General features: G+C 44.0%; 1 protein-coding gene across 10 annotated transcripts in view; it reads right to left on the minus strand.

Annotated features, from left to right (window-relative positions):
• Positions 1 to 18,423, minus strand: part of exoc6 (exocyst complex component 6) — a 60,601-nt gene extending 42,178 nt beyond the window's left edge. For 3 of the 10 annotated variants that reach the window (XM_042081962.1, XM_042081961.1, XM_042081960.1), the window contains exons 1-2: positions 18,265 to 18,422; positions 3,480 to 3,651 (exon numbers count right to left, since the gene is read on the minus strand). In XM_042081962.1, the coding sequence (XP_041937896.1) occupies positions 3,480 to 3,651; positions 18,265 to 18,389 (297 nt within the window). In that variant the 5' untranslated portion in view covers positions 18,390 to 18,422. Of the gene's footprint in view, positions 1 to 3,479; positions 3,652 to 17,502; positions 17,627 to 18,264 lie in introns of those variants that run through there. The other 7 variants (XM_042081965.1, XM_042081966.1, XM_042081958.1 and 4 more) reach the window with 3 other exon arrangements.
• Positions 18,424 to 22,259: the final 3,836 nt, after the last annotated feature.

The following is a 22,259-nucleotide window of genomic DNA, read 5'->3' on the forward strand; positions in this document are numbered from 1 at the left end:
CATTCCGTTGCTCGCTCGTTCGATCTTTCTTTCTTTCTTTCTTTCTTTCTTTCTTTCTTTCTTTCTTTCTCTCTCTCTCTTCCGCGGCGTTGTTGAATGAGGAGGGGAAAGACACCGGGTGGGTGCTTCACATCACAGAACACAGGGACCCCTTTCCGAGGCCCTGGATGAGAGGGATGAGAGGGGTGAAGGGGGTTTTTTGGGGGGGGTTGTTGGGGGGGGGGGGGGGGGGGTCTGGGGTTCACGGTTTGGGCAAGGGGTAGAGGGGCAGAGCAGTGGTCAGTGCCCTCGCAGGTGCAGCGAGGGTCGGACACGGCCAGGGACTTCCCCTCATTAGGTCATCGTAAGAAGCAAGAGCGTGAATCGGGATTTATTAAAAATCTCATTAAAATCGTGTCTGTTTTCCCTGGGACCAGGAAGAGAAAGAGGCCGCGGGAAAGAGAAAGAACGAGACCTTGTTTGACAAACTCGTTATCTGAATATGCGTTTCTTTTCTTTTTTTTTTTTTTTTATGTAACGCACAGCTTGCGTCTTAATTGCAGGCCTTTCGGCGAACCACCCCGCGTTGTTTGGTGCGTGCAATCTCGCATCGAGTCGACTGTAAGGAGAGTTAACGAGAGTTTGGCCAGGACCACAACACCATCTGATCGACAGGAACACTGGGGGCCAGCGCTGGTCAAGCAACAGGCCTCATTTCAACGAGCGCACTCTGAACAACACACTGACGAAGGCCATAAGGCCGAAACGTTTGTTCTTTTACCCCTGTTGCTAATGGAATAAACCAGCAAGAAAGAAAGATTTTTGGAGTGCGACCATTCTTTAAGCCTTTTCACACTGGCAAAATCGCCGCGATTTTATGTACCAGAATCGCGGAACGACTGTCCCTTTCACATAGACCGATGTGGAACGGCGAGAACAAAGTCTCTCGCCAAATTTACTACCAAGACCCCTAGACATTTTGCCGAGTTTTTTCGTTCCGCCACCAGTGTGAATGGGTCAAGGCGGAAAGGGGAATCTGGGCGGGCATTTCAATGCTATGTCCAGCCCACCACAGGAGATTGCAAATAAATCTAACTGATCAAAAGCAGCAATCGCAGAGACAGCACATTATGTCAATCTATAAATTCACAAAGTCTCCAGTCATTCAATGCCTGCTAGAGTTGACTGTAGCTTGGAATGCAATCAGTTGCCATAATAGGCCATCTTAAAATCCAGCGATAAAACAAAGCATGAACTCATGAGCGTCTGTCTGCCCTATATGTATATCCTCTGATTGTAGGCTAATGCTTATCTAGGCATCTAGGGAAAGTTCGCGAAGTATTCCACCAAGATGAATGGGTAGGGAGACGGGCGCAAAAAAATATGATTAAATTAAATTTACTTTTCTCGCGAACCGTTTACCACAACAACTAACCACTAACATCGTTTAAAGGCTGAGAAAAAGCTCTTTCGTGTGATACATGTGATGTCTGTGATGAATAGGCTACTTCGCAAGTAGTTCAGCAAATTTGGGTGGGACAGAAATACCTTTACAGAGCAGCAGTTCTGGCCATATCGGCTCTGGCTCACATTACAGCTTTAAATGCATTATCGCTTCACTACCCAACACGCGAACAAGAAAGAAAAGAAAAAAGAAACCAATGTGCTTATGTCGCGATTTCCAATAGGCCCAGAGAAAACACAGCTATGGTAACCTAACAATTAGGATTTGCTTTGGCTACACTGCTGTTTGGTTGTCCCAAACTTTGTTTGTTGAGATGTCCATTCTCTTTGCCCTAGGCTATGATTTGTGCGCGAAGCATGTTTCAATTAAGACAGTACACAAGCTATTTTTATTGTTGTAATATTGAACAATTTCATGAATAAATTGTACGCACAGTACATTGTACTGCCAAGGCAAGGGGCAACTCTTCTCTTCAATTTCCCTTCCAAATTACGTTTTATTGTCTGAAGACATCTATCGCAAGAATTTAACATTCTAACAGCAACAGTAAAGCAAATGCAAGCTAACCAAAGTGCAGTCGGTTCTCCCGCCATGGTTTTTGAAATCACACACCTGCTGTAGGCCTATCTAAAAGCCCACGTACATATGGCCTACGACTATCACTCTACACGCCCCCTGTTGCACGTCACAATTTAATTTACTATAGCTGATCCTGCCTCCCCAAAATGCCGCATCATGTGAACAGATCAGCAGGCCGGCAAATTTTCACCTCGCTTTCAGACACAAAAAGATGGCAAAAAGACGTCCCCTCTTCCCGCAAATTTAGCGTGATCTCTGTGTGAAAAGGCCTTTTGATTTTCAACAAGCGCACTCTGCCCATATTCCACTGAGTATTCTTTGTTGCAACGACACTGAAAACAAAACAGTAATCTGAAATTATTCATTTAAGCTATTTCTTTTGGATTTTTTAATGGTTACAAAATGGCTTTTGAGCTTTGCACTGCAGGTTCTTTGGGTTAAACATTTATACCACTGTGCCTAGAGTCAATCCCTGGCACAACTGACTCAGTCTGGGTTCCTCAAAGCATTGGGTCGGGAAGTCTTTAAGAGTGGGTCTGAGGCACGAGAAAACCAGACCAATTCCATGCTTGGCTCAAACTTGTCCTTATAGCGAAACAGGACATTAGTGGCAGGGAAACATGAGAATGGCCAAGTCAACATCGTGAAGCTTATCGAGCTGCAACAGGGTAATCTGTCTCAGTTATAGGCACAAAACTCATACTTATGATGCTATAGGAAATGCTTACACCACAGCTTGGTTGAATTCTTGATTGAATTAACTTTCAATATTTGTCGCCTTTTTCTTTACTGTATTACAATTGCATATCAATTATCCAAGTCCATTGTGAAGTTTAAATGAAATGTTAAAATTAGACGGAGTTACAAATTAGTGGGCCGACGGATGTACAGAGAGCAGCTCAATATGTCTGAAACAGCATTTAGTAAAGTTTACTAGTTAAGGATTTTATAACGATGAAACAACATTTAGTTAAGTTTACTAGTAAAGGATATTTTTAACGCTAAGCCTCAACAGAACTCTGGGATATGCTAGCTTGGCACAAATGGGCTTCAGCCAAAGCAAGCATCCATTTAAAAGAAGTAACAATCCTGGCCTCAATGGCATCTGCCTGTCTACCATCTCCTTACATGACGGCATAGGATGAAAAGGAGGCAATTGAGAAGTAAGTAAGTGATTAAAAAGTCAAGTCAATTTGGAGTGCTGTCCTATTTGTTATTAGTCAGTTTGTTGAAGGCTCAGCTCCCAAGTCTCAATTGGCTGGGGCACCTGTGGCATACGCCGGCGACCCGGGTTCAATTCCCGCCTGTGGTTCTTTCCGGATCCCAGCCCTGCTCTCTCTCCCATTCGCTTCCTGTCACTCTCCACTGTCCTATCATTAAAGGCATAAAAAGCCCCCCCCCCAAAAAAAAAATAATAATAATATAGAATAAGTAAGGTCTGTGAGCAGTGACTTACCATGAGTTTCTCTGCATCTGCTCTGACTTTAAGAAGCTCTGTGATGGCGTCCACGAAGCCCTGGTGGTGGAAGTTGCACATCTTCTCGATCTCACGGTCGTGGTTGCGTATCCTGGCATCCAGCTTCTCCATGAAGCGCTTGTGGGCGTTGGGCTGGTCATCGTAGACAGATCTGGAAAAAAAAAGAGGCGGTGTGAGCCATTACAATATATCATAATATTGTAACGTTCTGTGCCAATGAAGAGACAGTTTACCATTAACCGGGTTTAATGTTGACTGTTGTCGGCCACAGCCACGCCACAAGAACACACTTTTACACTCACGTATAGGAGCTCCAACTCACACACACCTCCTCGTAATCTCCACTACCTTTTTTCCCCCAAAACTACACACATTAGACCAGAAGGGGGTGGTACCCTAACCCTGGCCCAGGTAACAGAGCCTATCAGAACCATATAACACAGTAACAATGCTCACATACTTTTAGGAACTTAGACACGCTATAATATTATTATGACATTTATGTGTTAGTTTGGTATGTGTTGATAACTCAGCAGGTGTTATACATTTTTTTACCAAAACAAAGCTTTATGGGTTGTTGTTGTTATACCATAAAACAATGGTTCGCAAACTTTTTACAATGAGTACCACCTGAGAAAACAATTGGCTCACCAAGTATGAATGGCATTAAAATACAGTAGAGTAGGCCAGAGTATGAGAGTAGAGTATGTACATTGTACATACTAGTTTGCATCATTTTTATTTTTTAGAAAGACAAACACTAGTTTAAATTTAACTTCAGTGATTGTGTGGAACCTGCATTGTGTTGACCTTAGGGCTCAGCCCTGCACTTGCCCAGACTCTAACCCTGCAATTTGCAGCACCTTTTTGCAATTTTACACTGTAATTTTTTTCACCTTAATATAACGAATTTGATGATTCTATTAGGCGAATCGTTCACCTAGCATAGCTATGCAGCATAGACGTAGCGACTCACTACCGAGAAAACCAGCCATGCAACTTCAAGAACGGCGGTCCGACAAATCTCGTGAGAATCATAAAACATTACCTTGTCAGTAGATATAGCTTTTTGGGGATAGTTTTTGCTTGTTGTTAATACTTCACCTCCATAACAAAAGCATGTACAGCAGGGGTAACTTCATGAGAAGTTTGCTATTTATAACAACATAGTAAAATATAAATATATCGCGACACTAGAGGGAGCTCTACAGTTGCCAAAAATACCTAAACCTGCAGCTCATTGATGACCATGTGGGTTATCTCTGAGTAACGGTTCTTCCACCATCAACCAATCAGAGTGCATGTATCATTTCTGAGCCAATCACTGAGCTCATTGATGGCCATGTGGGTTACCTCTGAGTAACGGTTCTTCCACCATCAACCAATCAGAGTGCATGTATCATTTCTGAGCCAATCACTGAGCTCATTGATGGCCATGTGGGTTACCTCTGAGTAACGGTTCTTCCACCATCAACCAATCAGAGTGCATGTATCATTTCTGAGCCAATCACTGAGCTCATTGATGGCCATGTGGGTTACCTCTGAGGGCCCCTGAGTGGCGGCTCTCTGGCTCTGGCCCCGGCGTCCGAACAGGTGCTGTGTGCTTCACACTGAGGCGCAACATGACAACCAAGCATGAATCCTCCTGAGCTCGCTCGCTCTCTCTCCCACCCTCCTTCTCTCTCTCCCATCACTCTCTCACTATCCAACTCTCTTTTTGTCTCTCTTTCTCTCCCTCCTTGCATCCATACATCTCTCTCTCTCTCCTTTGTCTCTCTCCACATTCCTTTATCTCCCATTATCTCTCATTATATCTTCTAACATCAAATCATCCATATCTCTCTCTCTCTCTCTCTCTCAGTCTTGAGATGTGCATAAAGATCTTGGCTGTACTCCCTGCTCATCAGGCCCACCCTCAACCATCTGGAGTTGTTGAATCTAGGCCAAGACGAGCGAGAGAGAGAGAGAGAGAGGTGGCCTACTGAAGTGTATAATATTCTGAAAAGGCTGATGGCTTATATCTTCCTGTGAGAAAGTCAGTTGTGATATATTATATCATGAGCGGACATACCGCAAATGTGACAATCTACTGGGTGAGTTCTACTGCCTCACACACAGAGATCAGTTCTCTTGTGTTCTCTCAGGTTCCTTTAACATGCCATGCACAGTCGATCCAAGGTTCCTTTGGAAACATGACACGGTGTTATGGTAATTCTGAGGGACCAATGTGATTGCATCCCCATCTTTCTTATGTGCGCTCCTGTCTCTCCCTTCCTCTTTCTCTCTCTCCCGCTCTTCTTCTTTTCTCTCACTCACTCACCCCCCTCTCCTGTCTCTTCCCCTCTCTCTCTCTCTCTCTCTCTCTCTCTCTCTCTAAGATGACACATAGGCTTATTACTTTCTGTTTCTGTTACTATCTGTTTTTATTGTCATTTAGCTTTAAACAAGGTTCCCACTCTTAAGTCAAATGTAAAATTCCACGACTTTTCCCTGACTTTCCCTGAAAAAAAAACCCCTGACTTTCCATGAATTACTATAATGAATGTTATGGTACAATATACCAACCAATAATTTCAGAGCAGCCGCATAGAATTCAAGAATCTATTACTTTTTTAGAGCGGGAAATGAATAAATGAGCATTAAATAAACAAAATTGGGCTATCCAAGTAAGCAGTAAAGCTAATAACCAGATATAAACCAATTCTGTGTGGAAACATTTGTATTATCTTTTTTGGCAAGTAAACTTTAAAGTGCTACAACAAAATGCCCTGGTATTCCATGACTTTGCCCCCAAAAATATGAAATTCCCTGACTCCATGTTTGGAATAGACTTTCCAAAATTCCATGATATTCCAGAAATTCCATGACCCGTGGGAACCCTGTTTAAAGAATTGTTGCTCATCCACTGATTAATGGGGGCTAAGCATGCGATAAGGGAGCGAAGGCCATCAGGGTTTGTTGGCTCCACAGAAATATATAATTGGGTATCGTCTGCATAGCTGTGGAAGTTTACATTATGCTGACTTATGACGGTCCCCTGATTTTTTCCCTATGCTTCCACGAGGAAACAAGGCAGCTCACTTAGGCCAGGCCACACCGAGGGGCAAATAAGGATGAGACTTTGTTTAAGCCAGTAGAAAGTCTGAGATCATTAACTATTTTACTTGGACCGTTTCTGTGCTGTGATTTGATCTAAAAACCTGATTGGAATTTTTACTGTTTTCGTTGAGGAAGGTATTAAGTTGATTAAACAGCTTTTTCAAGTACTTTACTCATGAAAGGTATAGGTCTTATACAGGCTTGTAATTACTAGTATAACAGCGGTTTTAAAAGCAGTCCTAAAAACCTAGTAAGGGGGTTACATTGCATTTAGGAGTATAATTACATTGTTATAACAAGGGCTGTTTGACATCAAGAGATATCAACAATTCCTCCACAAGGTGCTCTAGCTAGACCAGGTCCTCGTCTGACATTAGAAAGTGTGTGGAAATGAAGGTGACGTCCATTAGTACTGCAATGGCTCCCTCTACTGGACAAAACAGCAAATTACACAAAAGAGTCCTTACATGGTATTCTGTGATCTCAATTGACACAAATCATTAAGCTACATCCTGTCAGTAGACTGAATAGTCAGGTTTTCTCAAAATATTTCATAACACCAACACCAGATAGAATAGAGCACCATGGCCTGCCGGTTAGCGCTTCAGACTTGTAACCGGAGGGTTGCCGGTTCGAACCCGACCAGAAGGAACGGCTGAAGTGCCCTTGAGCAAGGCACCTAACCCCTCACTGCTCCCCGAACGCCGCTGTTGTAGCAAGCAGCTCACTGCGCCGGGATTAGTGTGTGCTTCACTTCACTGTGTTCACTGTGTGCTAAGTGTGTTTCAATAATTCACGGATTGGGATAAATGCAGAGACCAAATTTACCTCACAGGATCAAAAGAGTTTATATACTTACTTACTTACTTACTTACTTACTTACTTATGCTTGAGTTTTAAAATCCAACTGTAAAATTGAAGGACACGTCAACTCATTCCATAACCCACATTCCTTCCACAGTTACAATGAGCTCCGGAGTAGAAAACTGAAGAGTTATTTTCTATATTATAAAGAGGAAAAAACGTCTGATGAAGGGCTTGAGTGGGCCCGAAACGTCACGGTAATTAAACTATAACTTGGGAGCATATACTGGTGTTGCGGACTTTTTTTTCCCCTCTCTCTTATTTTCTATATTAGTCACCAAATCCCAGCACTGGCTGGCTACAACCAGGATAAAAAAAAAAAAAAACAAGACACTCTGTCTTCAAATAATTGCACGTTAATATTTTTACAACTTGGGCAAACAAACACAGACAGTGTTTCAACAGTCTCAATCTAGGTCTGGGAACTCACCATTTGCAGTGCTCAATCCGAGGGGCGGGATAAAATTCCCTCTGCACGCAATAGGATAGCGCTACAACTCATGAGTCTCATGCGATTTCCCACCAGCGGAGCTAGTTGGCTAGTTGATCAAACTTTTGCCAACTTAAAAAAAGCTTAACTCGTGTCACGCTGTTTGCCAGCAGCAGCATCCATCTTCTTTGTTTTCAAGTAGCAGGGAATTCACGCACAACCGTCGCAACTCTGCCATTAAGCCCACCTACCGACTCGATGTGATAAACGATGTGATTGGCCTGATTGAAGTTTAATTTTTCCTGCTCGCAAGCCAAAGGAGAGTTGCTAGACTACCCTGGCTGCAAATTACATTTGCTGCCGCTAGGGTGTGTCTAGATTTCTAGGCTACCACTTTACACATGCAGGTGCTGAAAAGTGAAATCATAGCCAAGCCCTCCTATTGGGCTATTTATACAGAGGTCCAGTATCATAGGCTGAGTGGAGGGATGTTTGCAATGCATTAAGCAATGTATCTATCGGTCATGCTATCCAAGCAAACATCAGTAAACATGGACAGGCAGTTTACAGTGAATCACACTCACCGACGCTCCCCGCTTAATGGGTCCAAAGTCTCCACCCCTCTCCACTAAACACTTACACCACACTTAAACCACAGTGCAGTCCAGATCACTGACCTGAGAAAGAACGACAGTGCGGCAGAGCAGGACAGAAGGCTTATATATTAACATGTTCGGGTATGTAGGTGACTCTTACTTAATTAGGTTGCATCAATGGATCATTCCTACATTCATTTTCAGTCTTTGCCTATTGCAGCCATTAATGAGGGCCAATAACAGCTACTGTAAGCTAATTTGTTGACACACTTATGAGGAAGAAAATACACACACTACTCCCTTTTCTACAGCACCATACAATCATGACATTCCTCTAGTAATTTACAGCAAGGCCATATACTCACTCTCAAGTTGATGGTGGGCTGTAAAAATATCTTTAACACAACCAGAGACACCTGATGAGCACCTGACAGACTCTACCTGCCGACACTCCCTGCACCAACATCTCAAGTGCCAGCAGAGGGCGCCATCACACATGAATGAATGACTGGCAGTGTAGTTCAGAACCATGGATGTTGCCTGGGGGGGGGGGAGCCCTGCCCAGTGCCTGTGATTCACAGCCCATTTAGGGCCATTAGTCTCGCACAGGCTGTCAGTGTCAGAATCAGATCCCCTGTACAGTAGGCCCAATTACACCAGCTCTCCTGTCTACAGCGTAAACATATCGAACTCAGCATCGAGAGCTACAGGAAAACAGGGTGGAGCCTGGAGGAGAACCCGACATGCTGGAGTGTCCTTCAGGGAGAATGAGCTCTCACTGAGCTGAGCTCACTTGGGTCGGGTTACTCGGATGTAGGACAATGAGACTTTGGCCCCAAGGTTGGGAGAGTGTGGCAGCGGGTGACATACCATGGTCAGGATGTAGCCCATGACTGAACACCGCACCCCCAATCGTTTTCCTGTAGTGTGTGACAACTTGATATGTAAATAAAAGTGTCATCACTGTCTGTGTGTGTGTGTCTCTGTGTGTGTGTGTCTCTGACTGTGTGTGTCACTGTGTGTGTGTGTCTCTGTGTGTGTGTGTGTCTCTCTGTGTGTGTGTGTGTCTCTCTGTGTGTGTGTGTGTCTCTCTGTGTGTGTGTGTGTCTCTCTGTGTGTGTGTGTGTCTCTCTGTGTGTGTGTGTGTCTCTCTGTGTGTGTGTGTGTCTCTCTGTGTGTGTGTGTGTCTCTCTGTGTGTGTGTGTGTCTCTCTGTGTGTGTGTGTCTTGGTATGTGTCTCTGTGTGTGTCTGTCTGTGTGTGTCTGTGTCTCTGTGTGTGTGTGTGTGCCTCTGTGTGTCGTCTGTCTGTAGAAAAGGATGTGACTGCTGTATGCAACTCTTCACTGTTGTAGTGTGGGCCCACACTGACAAAAAAGGTGTTGAGAAATTATGAAATAGTTTCTTCACAGGAAATTTGGCCACAACATTTTGAAAAAGGGCATTGGAATCGGAAGAGTGCAAGTTTGTTGATAAAAAAAAAGTAAAACAAACACACACATACTTACACACACACATACATACATACATAAACAAACAAATCAGCCCTACATTCATTTGAATGAATTTGTATCATCCAAATGTCCAACCTATGAAACTTCCTTTGGAGGGCTAAGAGTCTCTATGCCCAAGAGCCACCCCGAGCGCTAGTTTGGCCTGCAGTGTTTAATGCCGGTTACTCAACTTCCTGGTCATGAATAACCCTTTGAAGGACTACGGCTATCAAGGTGTCTCAGGTCCAACTTCAACTGGCCCACTGAGAGCACTTCCAAAGACACAGGCAGAAGAAAACTACTATAGAAATAATAAAACATAACTACCGTATTTTCCGGACTATAAGTCGCTCCTGAGTATAAGTCGCAGGACCAGCCAAACTATGAAAAAAAGTGCAACTTATAGTCCGGAAAATACGGTATGTGGTCAACAGACACTCCTCAAAGCACAGCAGCATAAGCAGCACCTTAGGGGCAGCCGTGGCCCGACTGGTTTAGGGCTTTGGGCTTGTAACCGAAGGGTTGCCGGTAGGAAAAATGTGGGTGGGGAAAGTGTTTGAGCACTGCTCTCCTATGTCCACATCCACGGCTGAAGTGCCCTTGAGCAAGGCACCTAAGCCCCTCACTGCTCCTGAGCGCCGCTGTAGAAGGCAGCTCACATTAGTGTGTGCTTCACCTCACTGTGTGTTCACTGTGTGCTGAGTCTGTTTCACTAATTCACAGATTGGGATAAATGCAGAGACCAAATTTCCCTCACGGGATCAAAAGAGTATACAATACTTATACTTACTTAAGGTATAGCGTAAAAACCAATGAATGTCCTGATGTCAATTAGACTAATCCATTTAACAAAAGCACCAACAGACATGCAGTGAGCACGCCCCAACACACACACAGACACACACACACACACACACACACACACACACAGACCAATAGAGCTAGTCTGTACTGACCACCACTAAGCAGTTCCTCTAGAACATTCTAGGAGCTCAAGCGCTTTGGTCAAGAGCACATGGTGCATAGTGTTGTTGACGTAAGAGCACTCTCGTAAGAGCAGAACACTCGTAAGAGCAGAACACTTGTAAGAGCAGAACACTCGTAAGAGCAGAACACTCGTAAGAGCAGAACACTCACACTCTCCCTTCTTCTGTATATTTAGTTGCTGTGATATCATTTACAGCAACTAAACTCTTTACTCTTGTACAGACTGTACATTGAAGTCCTATAACCAGACACCTTCAAATACAGACTTACACAACACACACTCAGAGAAACAGAGAATTTTGAAGTTGTTTCTTTAAAGAGTGACACATACTGATTATCAATTACCAAAACAGTCAATGCTTAATTTCATTTAATTTAATTAACAATCAACAGCTAAGCTATTCAATTAATCGATTAATTAACTGTTGCAGCCATAGTCCAAGATGGACTGGCGGCCTGCACCACCCTGAGGTCTCAAGTGGCCTGTGTTCAGCATTCAGAAACTGACCCAAGCACACACACACACACAACCACACACACACACACACACACACACACACACCAGAACTGCCCGCGTTACGGACTGGTGAGGCAGCACATCCTGAGGTCCAAATGAGTCACATGTGGTGAAGCAGCGGTAACGTCACCGACCGACCATCGCTCGACCTACGGTTGATTCCGGGACCCGCCGTTGCTAATGCGTGTTGCTTTAGATAAAAGTGTAGACCTGCTGAACATTAGTCAGTCACACACAGTGCTAGGCCTCAACACCTGCCGGGCCTGGGGCCGACTGAACAAGGCTACTACTTCCTCATGTGTAGTTCTGCTTTTCCGTTTATACGTGCTACTCTACGTGCTACTCATTTATTGTTTATTACTCTACGTGCTACTCGTTTATTGTTTATTACTCTACGTGCTACTCGTTTATTGTTTATTACTCTACGTGCTACTCGTTTATTGTGCTACTTTCATTCTTTCACATCCTGTTTTTCTTTGTGGTGCTTTGGTCCTTTACAAAACCAAATCACAAATTTTAATGGAGGCTTGCGAGGCCAAGGGGCAGCTGAGCCACTCGCACCACAGCAGCAGCAGCACCCCCAATATCAGACAACTCTAACTTTAACTTGAACTGAACTTGAGAGACAGAGGGACAGCCGAGCCATATGGCTGGGCACGGCTGGGCATGGAGTGGCACGGTTGGGCATGGGGGGGGGCACGGTTGGGCACGGTTGGGCATGGGGGGGGGGGGCACGGTTGGGCACGGTTGTGCATGGTTGGGCATGGGGGTGCACGGTTTGGCATGGGGGGGGCACAGTTTGGCATGGGGGGGCACGGTTGGGCATGGATTTGGCATGGGGGGGGGCACGGTTTGGCATGGGGGGGGCATGGAGTGGCACGGCTGGGCATGGAGTGGCATGGTTAGGTGCAGTGTGTCTGACTGGAACCTTTAGTACTGCTTTATCGTCTACGCAGGTTACTCGGAGGGGGCACAGTTAACAACACAACGCTCGCGTATTGAAGAGCCTTCTCATAGTCTACAGTTCAGCTACACAGATACACAGGCAACACAACACTCGCTAAACTGCAAAAAGGCTGTTTAACAACACTTCTGCCGCACTACAACTAGTACATGGCAATACAGGTGCATGGCCGGCAGCATCCTTCAATCCAAGGCAGTTGAAGCTTACTCTACCTATAGAAAAGGATTAATGAAATATAAATGACAAAAACAAACATCAATGCATGTTCAGAATTGTAAAGGAGCGCAGCATTGAAGCAAATACATCACGGAGACCGCGGGGGATGAAAACGAACAATGTTGGGGGTTGCCCTTAGCAACGGTTGGCATGTCACCCATGACCATGACGTACGCTATCCATCAGAAAACGAAGGACCCCTGTTAATGTGATATTGGATTTGACATGAGAATGACCAACTGCATAGTGAGCCATTTTCTTATAGGCTGGCCACCTCTACTGTGACAGGAGGGGCTATGGTCTTCACACGTGTAGGGATCATAAGCTAAACTTATCAGCTGTACCCGTTTGGTCACTGGCTCAGCTCTTACTGACCACCAACACACATACCCAAAGCTAAAGTCCGTCTAAAGGCCAACGGCCACTGGTGGCGTATGTTGCGCGTCACGTGACACCAAAGTTTAGAACTCCGTTACTTTTAATGGAGCCCACTGGCTGCGCCTGGTGCACGTCAACGCCAGAGTTTGGAAAATGTTTCTATCTCTTGAGCGTCAAATCCATAGACGCCAATGTGGTCGCCAGTGGGTGTTGGCCTTAAGACAGGAGCTAAGAACTAGTGCTGAAATGCAATTTGCAAAATGAAAACCTTGCCCCATCTCTGAGTTGATTTCAGTTTCAAATGGCCCAGCTGTGCACCCTCGTGCCCTGTGTGTGTGTGTGTGTGTGTGTTTCCATGAGGGATGCCCTTCTGTGGCCTTAAATCTTTATTTTGGCTATATAATCCTGTGCTCTGTCAGCAATGGCCATGTACCAGTTAGAGGAAAGAGGAAGTGTGTGTGTGTGTGTGTGTGTGTGTGTGTGTGTGTGTGTGTGTGTGTGAGAGTGTGTGTGGCAGGGGGTTGAAGGTGTGTTGCCTCTCTAGTGGCTCTTTCCTACGCTCAGAGTTGCCCTCCATAAAGACCTATGGCTGTGATTACACTGCAGCTGAGGCAGAACAAGGACAAAATGCCACAGCAAGGGAAATCACACACACACACACACACACACATTCTCATAAACACATATTTGCACTGTACTTGTGGAATATGATACACAAGCACACAGACTTACGCATCAGGCCTAGTACATGCAAGAACACTGACACTTGCACGCGTGCGCACACACACACACACACACACACACACACACACACACACTCCTGTCAACTGTCTAAGGCAGGAGTTTCCTACTTCCTGTTTATTTTGGTCAGAGCACCAAAAGGTTCACTTTTCCTGTCCACCCTGCAGCAGCTGTCAGCTCTGATAAAGAAAACGCGCACACACACACACACACACACACACACACACACACACACACACACACACACACACACACAACAAGACAACCTAACCAACATCAAACCACAGAAATTCTAGACTCTGACTCTAAAGCCATTTTAACACCGAGATCACCCGCCAGCACCCAGCACAATCTTCGCTAGCCCGCTAAGCTGAACTATTTGTTTAGCCTATGGTTGTTAGCCTATGGTTGTTAGCCTATGGTTGTTAGCCTGGTTGATGCCAGACAGCATATCTCAGTTGAGATTGAGAGTGGATCTGGAAAGGCTTACAGGGGCGTAACCAGCAGAGAAAATAAACTTAAATTGGTGCATTAAACTCTTACCAAATCGTTTCGGTTTTAATGTTCATATCTGTTTAACCATGTTGCCATCAACGCAGCCATTGGTTGTGTTGAATGTGCACTGCTATCTGTCATCATAAAAAGCCCGCCCCATGCCAGATAAGTCATTGTGATTGTGACTGGTGCCTGGGTTTTAGGAACATTGAAAATGGGTGTCAATGGCCTCCTTACCAGACTGACCTGCAGAGCAACATCAAATTTGGTAACCAGTTCGGCTGGGTTCTCCCAGGCTATGTGGTTGTCTTAATACTAACCTACTACTCGATGTATGCCAGGTTATAGGAAGCCAGGCGTCATTACTCTGTTGCCTCCGTTACTTTGAATTTGAATATTTTTTTCAGAAATGCTCTCAGTGTAATCTTTGCCAACCCGGGGTCCCATAAAAGCATCAGCATGCTAAGAGCACTGTGTCTTAATAATGGAGTTTAAATGCACTCCCTTTTTAATGGTGGTGACAACGACGATGATGATGATGATGAGAATGAATCATCTTCATCATCATCATCATTGTACTCATCACCTTTATTGCCTGACTTAGGATCAATTCAGAAAACACAGGCATGATAACATCAACAACAAAAAAAACAAAGAGAGACATTGAAACAGATTTTTTTAAAGGTTTTTTTTTTAACACCTGAGAAGCAAATCGTATACACTAAGAGGCATTATGAAATAGAAAGAGAGAGAACAGTACATGGAGAGGATAACTGAGCCCGTGATGGCTTGTGGAAATCACATATGACAGAACTTAGGCCCTAATGCTACAATGTAGCCTACAGTTGTGCTCCCTGGCCTGGACACTGACAGACACAGTCCAGGCACGGAAATTAGCACCAGCCAAATGCTGCTAAAATATGAAAGTGGCTGGCAGATTTCAGAAACAAAATAACAACTTTATTATTGAGTGACTGGTGGGTTGAATCATTTGTCTGCCGGTCAGTGGCTGGTGGAGATTCACATTTAAACAGTCTACTTCCAACCCTGCCTACAGCCCTATGAAAGATGGCCTGGTCGTACTTTGAATACAATTTGACTCGGTCTTAACCAGCAGGACCACAGGGGTGTCATCTGCCTGGGCAAATGATTTGCTTGACCCTGGACTCGGTTGAGATCAAAGATTCTAAAGCGGAGCTCTGTTCTAGAATCTTCAGTTGAGATGAGACAGAAAGCTTGAGTGCTCACACACAACAAAACACACACAGAGTACAGCCTATTTCATGTCAAGCCATAGAGTCACACCTGAAACCGGCCAAACCAGGTAATATTTCCGTCAAGTCACACAAAGTCTGGGGCCAATCTGCCACTTAGAAGCGCATAGCCAGAAGGCACATCTTTACAGATCACAGGATTCCGTAGCTCCCGGGCACTGTTGCTGTGGTGACCTGTAGAGGTGGAGTCACAGGGTGCAGAGTTCTAGAATGTCTGGATGGCCAATGCATCACTGCTGTGTTTCTATATCTCCCGACTCATGTTGCATACTGTAGCTAACAGACAGAGCTACGCTTTGCACAGAAGGAACAGATTAGCAGAGCTAAACAGCACATAGCATTCAGAGAATTGTGTTGAAATGAATCAAATTGTGACTAACATACGAGGGAGACCACCAGTGACAGATCTAAAACCACATGCTTACATAATACAATCAGTACAATCAGTTCAAATTGTACAAGAGGCATGAGATTCCAACTGTATGCTGCCTGACAGACAAGAACCTCACCTAGCCATGGGTGTCTGTCTTGGGAGCTCTATAACAATACAACATGGCTTGGTTTGCCAGAGGGTTTATGCCAATCAAATATAGAATAATAACTATCTATTACAGGTCATGACAACACACTTATTTTTACCAAAATGGAACACATCCAGTGACCACCTGGAACGCCTGGGGTAGAACAGCACGTAGGCTGCCCGCTGTCACACTCCTTCCACTCAAGATAGATAGCTAGATTGCTATCATTAGCTCACCGAGTAATATGGCAGCTAACGCATATCATCTCCCAATGTGCTGATAATATAACACTTTTTAAGTTGTTGTTTTTTTTAATAAATGCCGAGGTTGGGTTTCGGGGAGAAAGTTTAACAACAGCTTGGCACGCTATGTCATGTGTTGTACGAACATTATCCTAGAGCAATGCTAGCTTGACAGCTGAACTGCCAGTCATAATGAACAGGAAGATCAAGAGGACACTGTTTATCATAACCAGCACGCCCATATGTGTGAAGTTGTATATGGGCATATAACGTTAACGAGCAAACGTTAATTCAAGCCAGCAAACTATCACTTATAGTGTTTTAATGATTAATGAAAGAGCATACATCAACATAAGCTTGTGTGACAGTCCAACTACACAAACTGATCAACAACCTTGAGAGGCAGCCAGGTGGCTAAGCTAGCTTGATAGCTAACTGGCAAATGGACATCAGCCACACCCACTTAATTTCTAAAACTGAATGGGGAAAAAACGAGTTTCAACATGGCCAGAGAAATGTACAGCCTCTTAAGAAATTAACTAAAAAGGGAGCCTGTGCCACCACAGTCAGATATTCAACAGTACCTAGCTAAACGTTAGCTGCTGATAGGATAATCAAGTCACCATAGCCAGGATAACATCAGTCTGCTGTGAGTTCCCAAGCACAGGCCCATTTCCCATCCTGGATTAGCAGTGGCATTCTGACTACATGTATGACAAAAAAACTGGGTATATATCTTGCAAGCAAGAGAAGGATCAATCAAAATGCATTAATGTTAACACTCATGTGAATCCACAAATGACGCATCATATCACTGCTATCCGCTAGTTGGCTGGCTACAGTAAACACTGAGTGAGCCATAGTTGGCTCGCTTCATAGTGACTAACACAGAATTGACAGCCCTAGACAACACAACCAGAGAGGCTTAAAAGTAAGCGGTTATGTAGGTAAACATTTCAAGGTAGCACGGAGCGTTCAGCATCCCGGGACTATGTGAGATCATATGTTGCATTCATCGCACTGTTTGCTTAAAGTAGCGTCTCTCTCCATCCACTTCTTCAGTAAACGATAGCTAGCTAATGTTAGCTAACAAAGGCCTGATTTCATATCTGTTGTGCTGCCATCACCGTCCGCAAATCCAACTGGAAAAAAACACTAAATGTTCCTGATAATAGACATTTCCTTACCGAAGTGTTGGGCCAACACAGGCTGTGTCAGTGCTCTCAATTTCCTGCAGGATACGTTCATGCTCCGTAATACTCTCCAAGGTTTCATTCTCCGCCATGTTGGTTGTATTCATCACAGTAGTATTCAGCGACAATGCGGGGAGAAAGGCTAATCCTGCTAGGTGGCGACATAACGCGCATATTACGCCATAGACTAAATTGTGGTGGGGTGAACACACTGCGCGCACATGAACAGAGTTTTTATCAAGAAAATGGTATTGTGTATCTCACACATTTTGCATGTTATTTATACATCATAGAATTTAGGACAGAGATGGACTTTAACAATTGGATGAGACTGAATGGTTTGAATTAGGCTAAAGAGACATCTGTCATCATAATTATTCCTTAACATCATCATTTTGAAATCAACAGAATATTAGACCATAAATGTCTTAGTGGCTAGGTTGGTAACACCTGTCTTCCCAGGTACTGACGGCAATTATTTAGTGAAGGAAAAAGACCTAACTGCCCTTAAGTTTCAAACTGCCTCTGTTACAGGTTGTTTGCACATAGCCTAAAGGGCAGTAGGCTACATTTAGCAAAACTAAATATTCAATATCAAGCCAGTGGATTCAATGTATCTTCATTTTGAGATTACGTATTTATTTTAAAATCTGTACCATACAGTATCTCTCAGGTTTACACATTGGTCAGATGTCAACCTTACTTACAGGCTGTGTTAGTCAACTGAATAGGAAGGAATTCCATGTAGGGCCATACCTCAGTGTGGTCCCCAAAGGCAAGTCAACAGACTCCAGCTCGGCTAAAACATTCCCATAAACCTTCTCTTCCCGGTCGTCCTCTTCAGGGGGATCTGGTAGAGCTTTCATGGCTTTGCTCTCCATGACTCCGGCCCTCTGGTTGTCTTGCCTACTTTCTAGTGGAAATGGGCTGTGTGGACTGCACATCACAACTACTATGGTCAGCAGAAAAGAGGATAGCCAAGGGGAAATGGTAACCTTGTGATCCAGGGAACTTTGAATCCAACAAAACTCACTCTATGACTTTCTTTTGTTAACTATTGTCAGGCTTTGGCCATATTGCCATTTGGATGTGTATAGCTAAACTGAGAAAGTAGTAGAGGTAGGCCTATTATTTAATAACCAACATTATTTAACACTTAACATGATTCATAAACTTGTCAATTTAACAGCCAGGTATATAATCATCCATGCATATTGCTCAGTAGAAACACATGTAAAAGGCCAGATGCATTGAAGTGAAAATTAATTGGACTATAAATAAGTCTAAATCCCTATGTGCATGCTGTAAAGGCTCTTAGTTATGTCTGTATCAGGTGAGTATTTCATTGATTTATTCACCAGTGGTTGACAGTGGCTTTACCAAAAATTGTAAATATTCTTTTCTATTATTCACACACAGAATCGAGTGCTCAGAGATTAGAAGGAAGTCTGCATCATGTGGAAAAGTTATCTGTCGCATAGAGATGGACTTACTAGCAATATCAACAAATTGTAGCATTTTGGGCATATAAGGTGAACTGCTCTCTAAGGTCATAACACATCAAGCTGTCATGTCAGGATATCCTGTGTTGACACTGTGCTTTTCAACATGTTCCCTCAACAGTGATTTTTTTTGTGTAAATTTCACTGTTTCCTGTCAGACCTTTCACAGGCTGCTATTCTGTTACCTTGTCTTTGTTTCCTGTCTCTGTCAGGAGCTCTGTCTGTCTCAGGAGCTCTCTCATTGTGAAAAGCCACTCACAACATTCACCAATAGATGGTGCTCTTATCATTCGAAAGGTAACAAGACATCTAGTCAATAAATGCATGTTTGACATTTAGTCAATAAATGCATGTTTGTCTTTAATATAGACTTTTAATGAACATGTGTGTGACTATAGAATCAGACCCATGGTATTGGTAGCTCCTCGAGCCACAGGAACAATCTAGAACTAATAGCTCTGGTTCTCAACCGGTGTCCCGAGGCACACTGGTGTGTTGTGAAGCAAAGTGAGCTTTCCAGTGGAACTCTGAGGAACTCAATACGTTCTTATACAGGCTCGTGGCTAGTATAAAGTGGTTGTTATAAAGTATAGCCTTATAGTCTACAGATCTATTATACAGTTCAATCAACATCATGAGCATGTCTACTGTGGCCTCAGCTCATAGACAGTGTATAGACCCTTTCAAGAGAGTTCCATTATCAGCATCATAGTTGGCCCCACAAGGCTTCCTTTTTAACATTCCATATGTTATCTTAATGCAGAGGAAGTAGATTGGGGCCTAAATAGAATGTTCAAGCATTGTTTTTGTTTTTAATGATGAAAGGCTCTATAGGAAGAATATGGGCGTAAGAGTGAACATGGGTCTCTCTCTCCCATTCGCTTCCTGTCACTTTCCACTGTCCTATCATTAAAGGCATAAAAAAAGAGTGAACATGGCCTGGAAAATAATAGTCACATCACCACATTTATGTGAGGGATCATTTCTAGGCATTTAGACTGTAAAGAGAATCCATGTATACTATTTGTTGTGGTGTGAATGACTTATCCACAATAAGGTTGAGAATCTCCAGCTCATTCAAAGTTTCATCCAAATAATTACATACATTGTAATAATTGACTGTAATTTGATAGCTTGATCAGTGTTACAGGGCTTATAGCATGCATATGTCACACAGGATTGGGAATAGCATGCTGAGCAGTTGGGCTGTGTCCTTCATCAGAGGTCATTTGGGGAGTTCATGTACACAATGGATTTCCTGCTTATTCACTTTCCTCTCACTTCAAAGATGTCCGGATTGGAGCTTGAGATCAGAGGGGCCTTGGGAGAAATATGACGAATATATGGACGAAGAGATCTGCTGTGTGTGTGTGAGAAGGAGAGAGAGAGAGAGAGTCCCTGTGAGAGAGAGTGTGTGTGTGTGTGTGTGAGAGAGAGAGAGAGAGAGAAAGAGAGAGTGTGTGTGTGTGTCCCTGTGAGAGAGAGTGAGAGTGTGTGTGTGTGTGAGAGAGAGAGAGTGTGTGAGTGTGCTTGCTCATGTTTGTGCAGTGCTGTGTCTGTTAGACTCTGCAAGACAGTGTGAAAAAGACAGAGAAACTGAGAGAAAGAAAACACACACACACACTAACACACACACACACACACACGTATGCATATATGTGTGCGTGGCAGTGAATAAGACTGACTCACTAACCACCAGGATGTAGCTTTGCCAGGCAACACCAATTTAGTCACACATATCCCACCACCACCACCACCACCACAATGACCTATACAGCATTTACAGCTGTCTTTCCTATAAGGCTATAGTCCACATCCTCTCTATTCATTCCATTACAGAGAAACTGACAGGACACGGACAAGACCATAGTTTGCGTTGCAGATAACAGATGTGATGTACTGACTCTTTTCTAAACCAGGAGGGACTGAATGTGTATAATTATCCATGAATCACTACTAAGTGAAGCACAGTCATCACAGAATTGTGTTCACCTGAGTTCACCTCTCCATGTTGCACTATTTACTAGTTTCTTGTATTTCGTAAAATATATTTTTGAGCATTTAATTTGTTTTGAATTAGCATGGAAAAGATCTGTACAGAAGATAGAAGAGAGTTGTGCTAAAACTCTTACCCTGAATCAGTTTTGTGAACCTTATTTGTGCCTGTGTTTGTATATCAAGGCAAGGCAGTGTAACCCCAGGTCAATTAATAGCACCAATTAAGTGTCACAATTGTGAGTCAGCCAGCCTCCCTTCACCAAATCCACAGATAAAAAAAAACAGCTAAGTGTGGGGCAGTTCCAGTGAGGAGGAGGAGGGCAGATACCAACATGCCCTCTATCTCTGGGAACTCTACTGCCCTGCCTGGGAAGGGTCCAGATCCAACGAGGAGGGCAGACACCAACATGCCCTCTATCCCTGGGAACTCTACTGCCCTGCCCGGGAAGGGTCCAGATCCAACGAGGAGGGCAGACACCAACATGCCCTCTATCTCTGGGAGCTTTGCTGCCCTGGGGCGCGATTCCCAAAACCATAGTTGCTAACTAAGTAAGCAACATTGTTGGTTGCAATGCAATTTCCCATTGCCAACCAACTAAGTTGCTAACAGGTTAGCGGCTATGGTTTTGGTAACTAAGTAAGCAACTTTGTTGGTTGCAATGCAATTTCCCATTGCCAACCAACTAAGTTGCTAACAGGTTAGCGACTATGGTTTTGGTAACTAAGTAAGCAACTTTGTTGGTTGCAATGCAATTTCCCATTGCCAACCAAATAAGCTGCTAACAGGTTAGCGGCTATGGTTTTGGTAACTAAGTAAGCAACTTTGTTGGTTGCAATGCAATTTCCCATTGCCAACCAACTAAGTTGCTAACAGGTTAGCGGCTATGGTTTTGGGAAGCGCAACCCTGCCCGGGAAGGGTTCGGTTCCAACTATGAGGGCAGACACCAACATGCCCTCCATACCGCCACTGAGGCTTTGCCTTTGTGCCCGGCCCTACATGGTTCACCAGGAGTGTGGAGCCATGGTGTCCCATGTTAATCATTCCTGAGGGGTGTCGGAGGTGTTTGTGTTGGGCATCTGCCAAACCGATCTGCTTGATAGCGCTGATGGGAGAGGAAACGTTGGACATGTTTGCCGTCGCCAGTCAGGAGCAGACAACAAGACCAAACAGGCCAAGAGAAACGCCAAACATCAAATTTAACTGGCAAAATGATGAGCAATAAAAAGATAGTGTTGACATACAATGTTAC

This window comes from Alosa sapidissima, chromosome 24, assembly GCF_018492685.1.
Source record: "Alosa sapidissima isolate fAloSap1 chromosome 24, fAloSap1.pri, whole genome shotgun sequence".
Lineage (NCBI taxonomy): Eukaryota > Metazoa > Chordata > Actinopteri > Clupeiformes > Clupeidae > Alosa > Alosa sapidissima.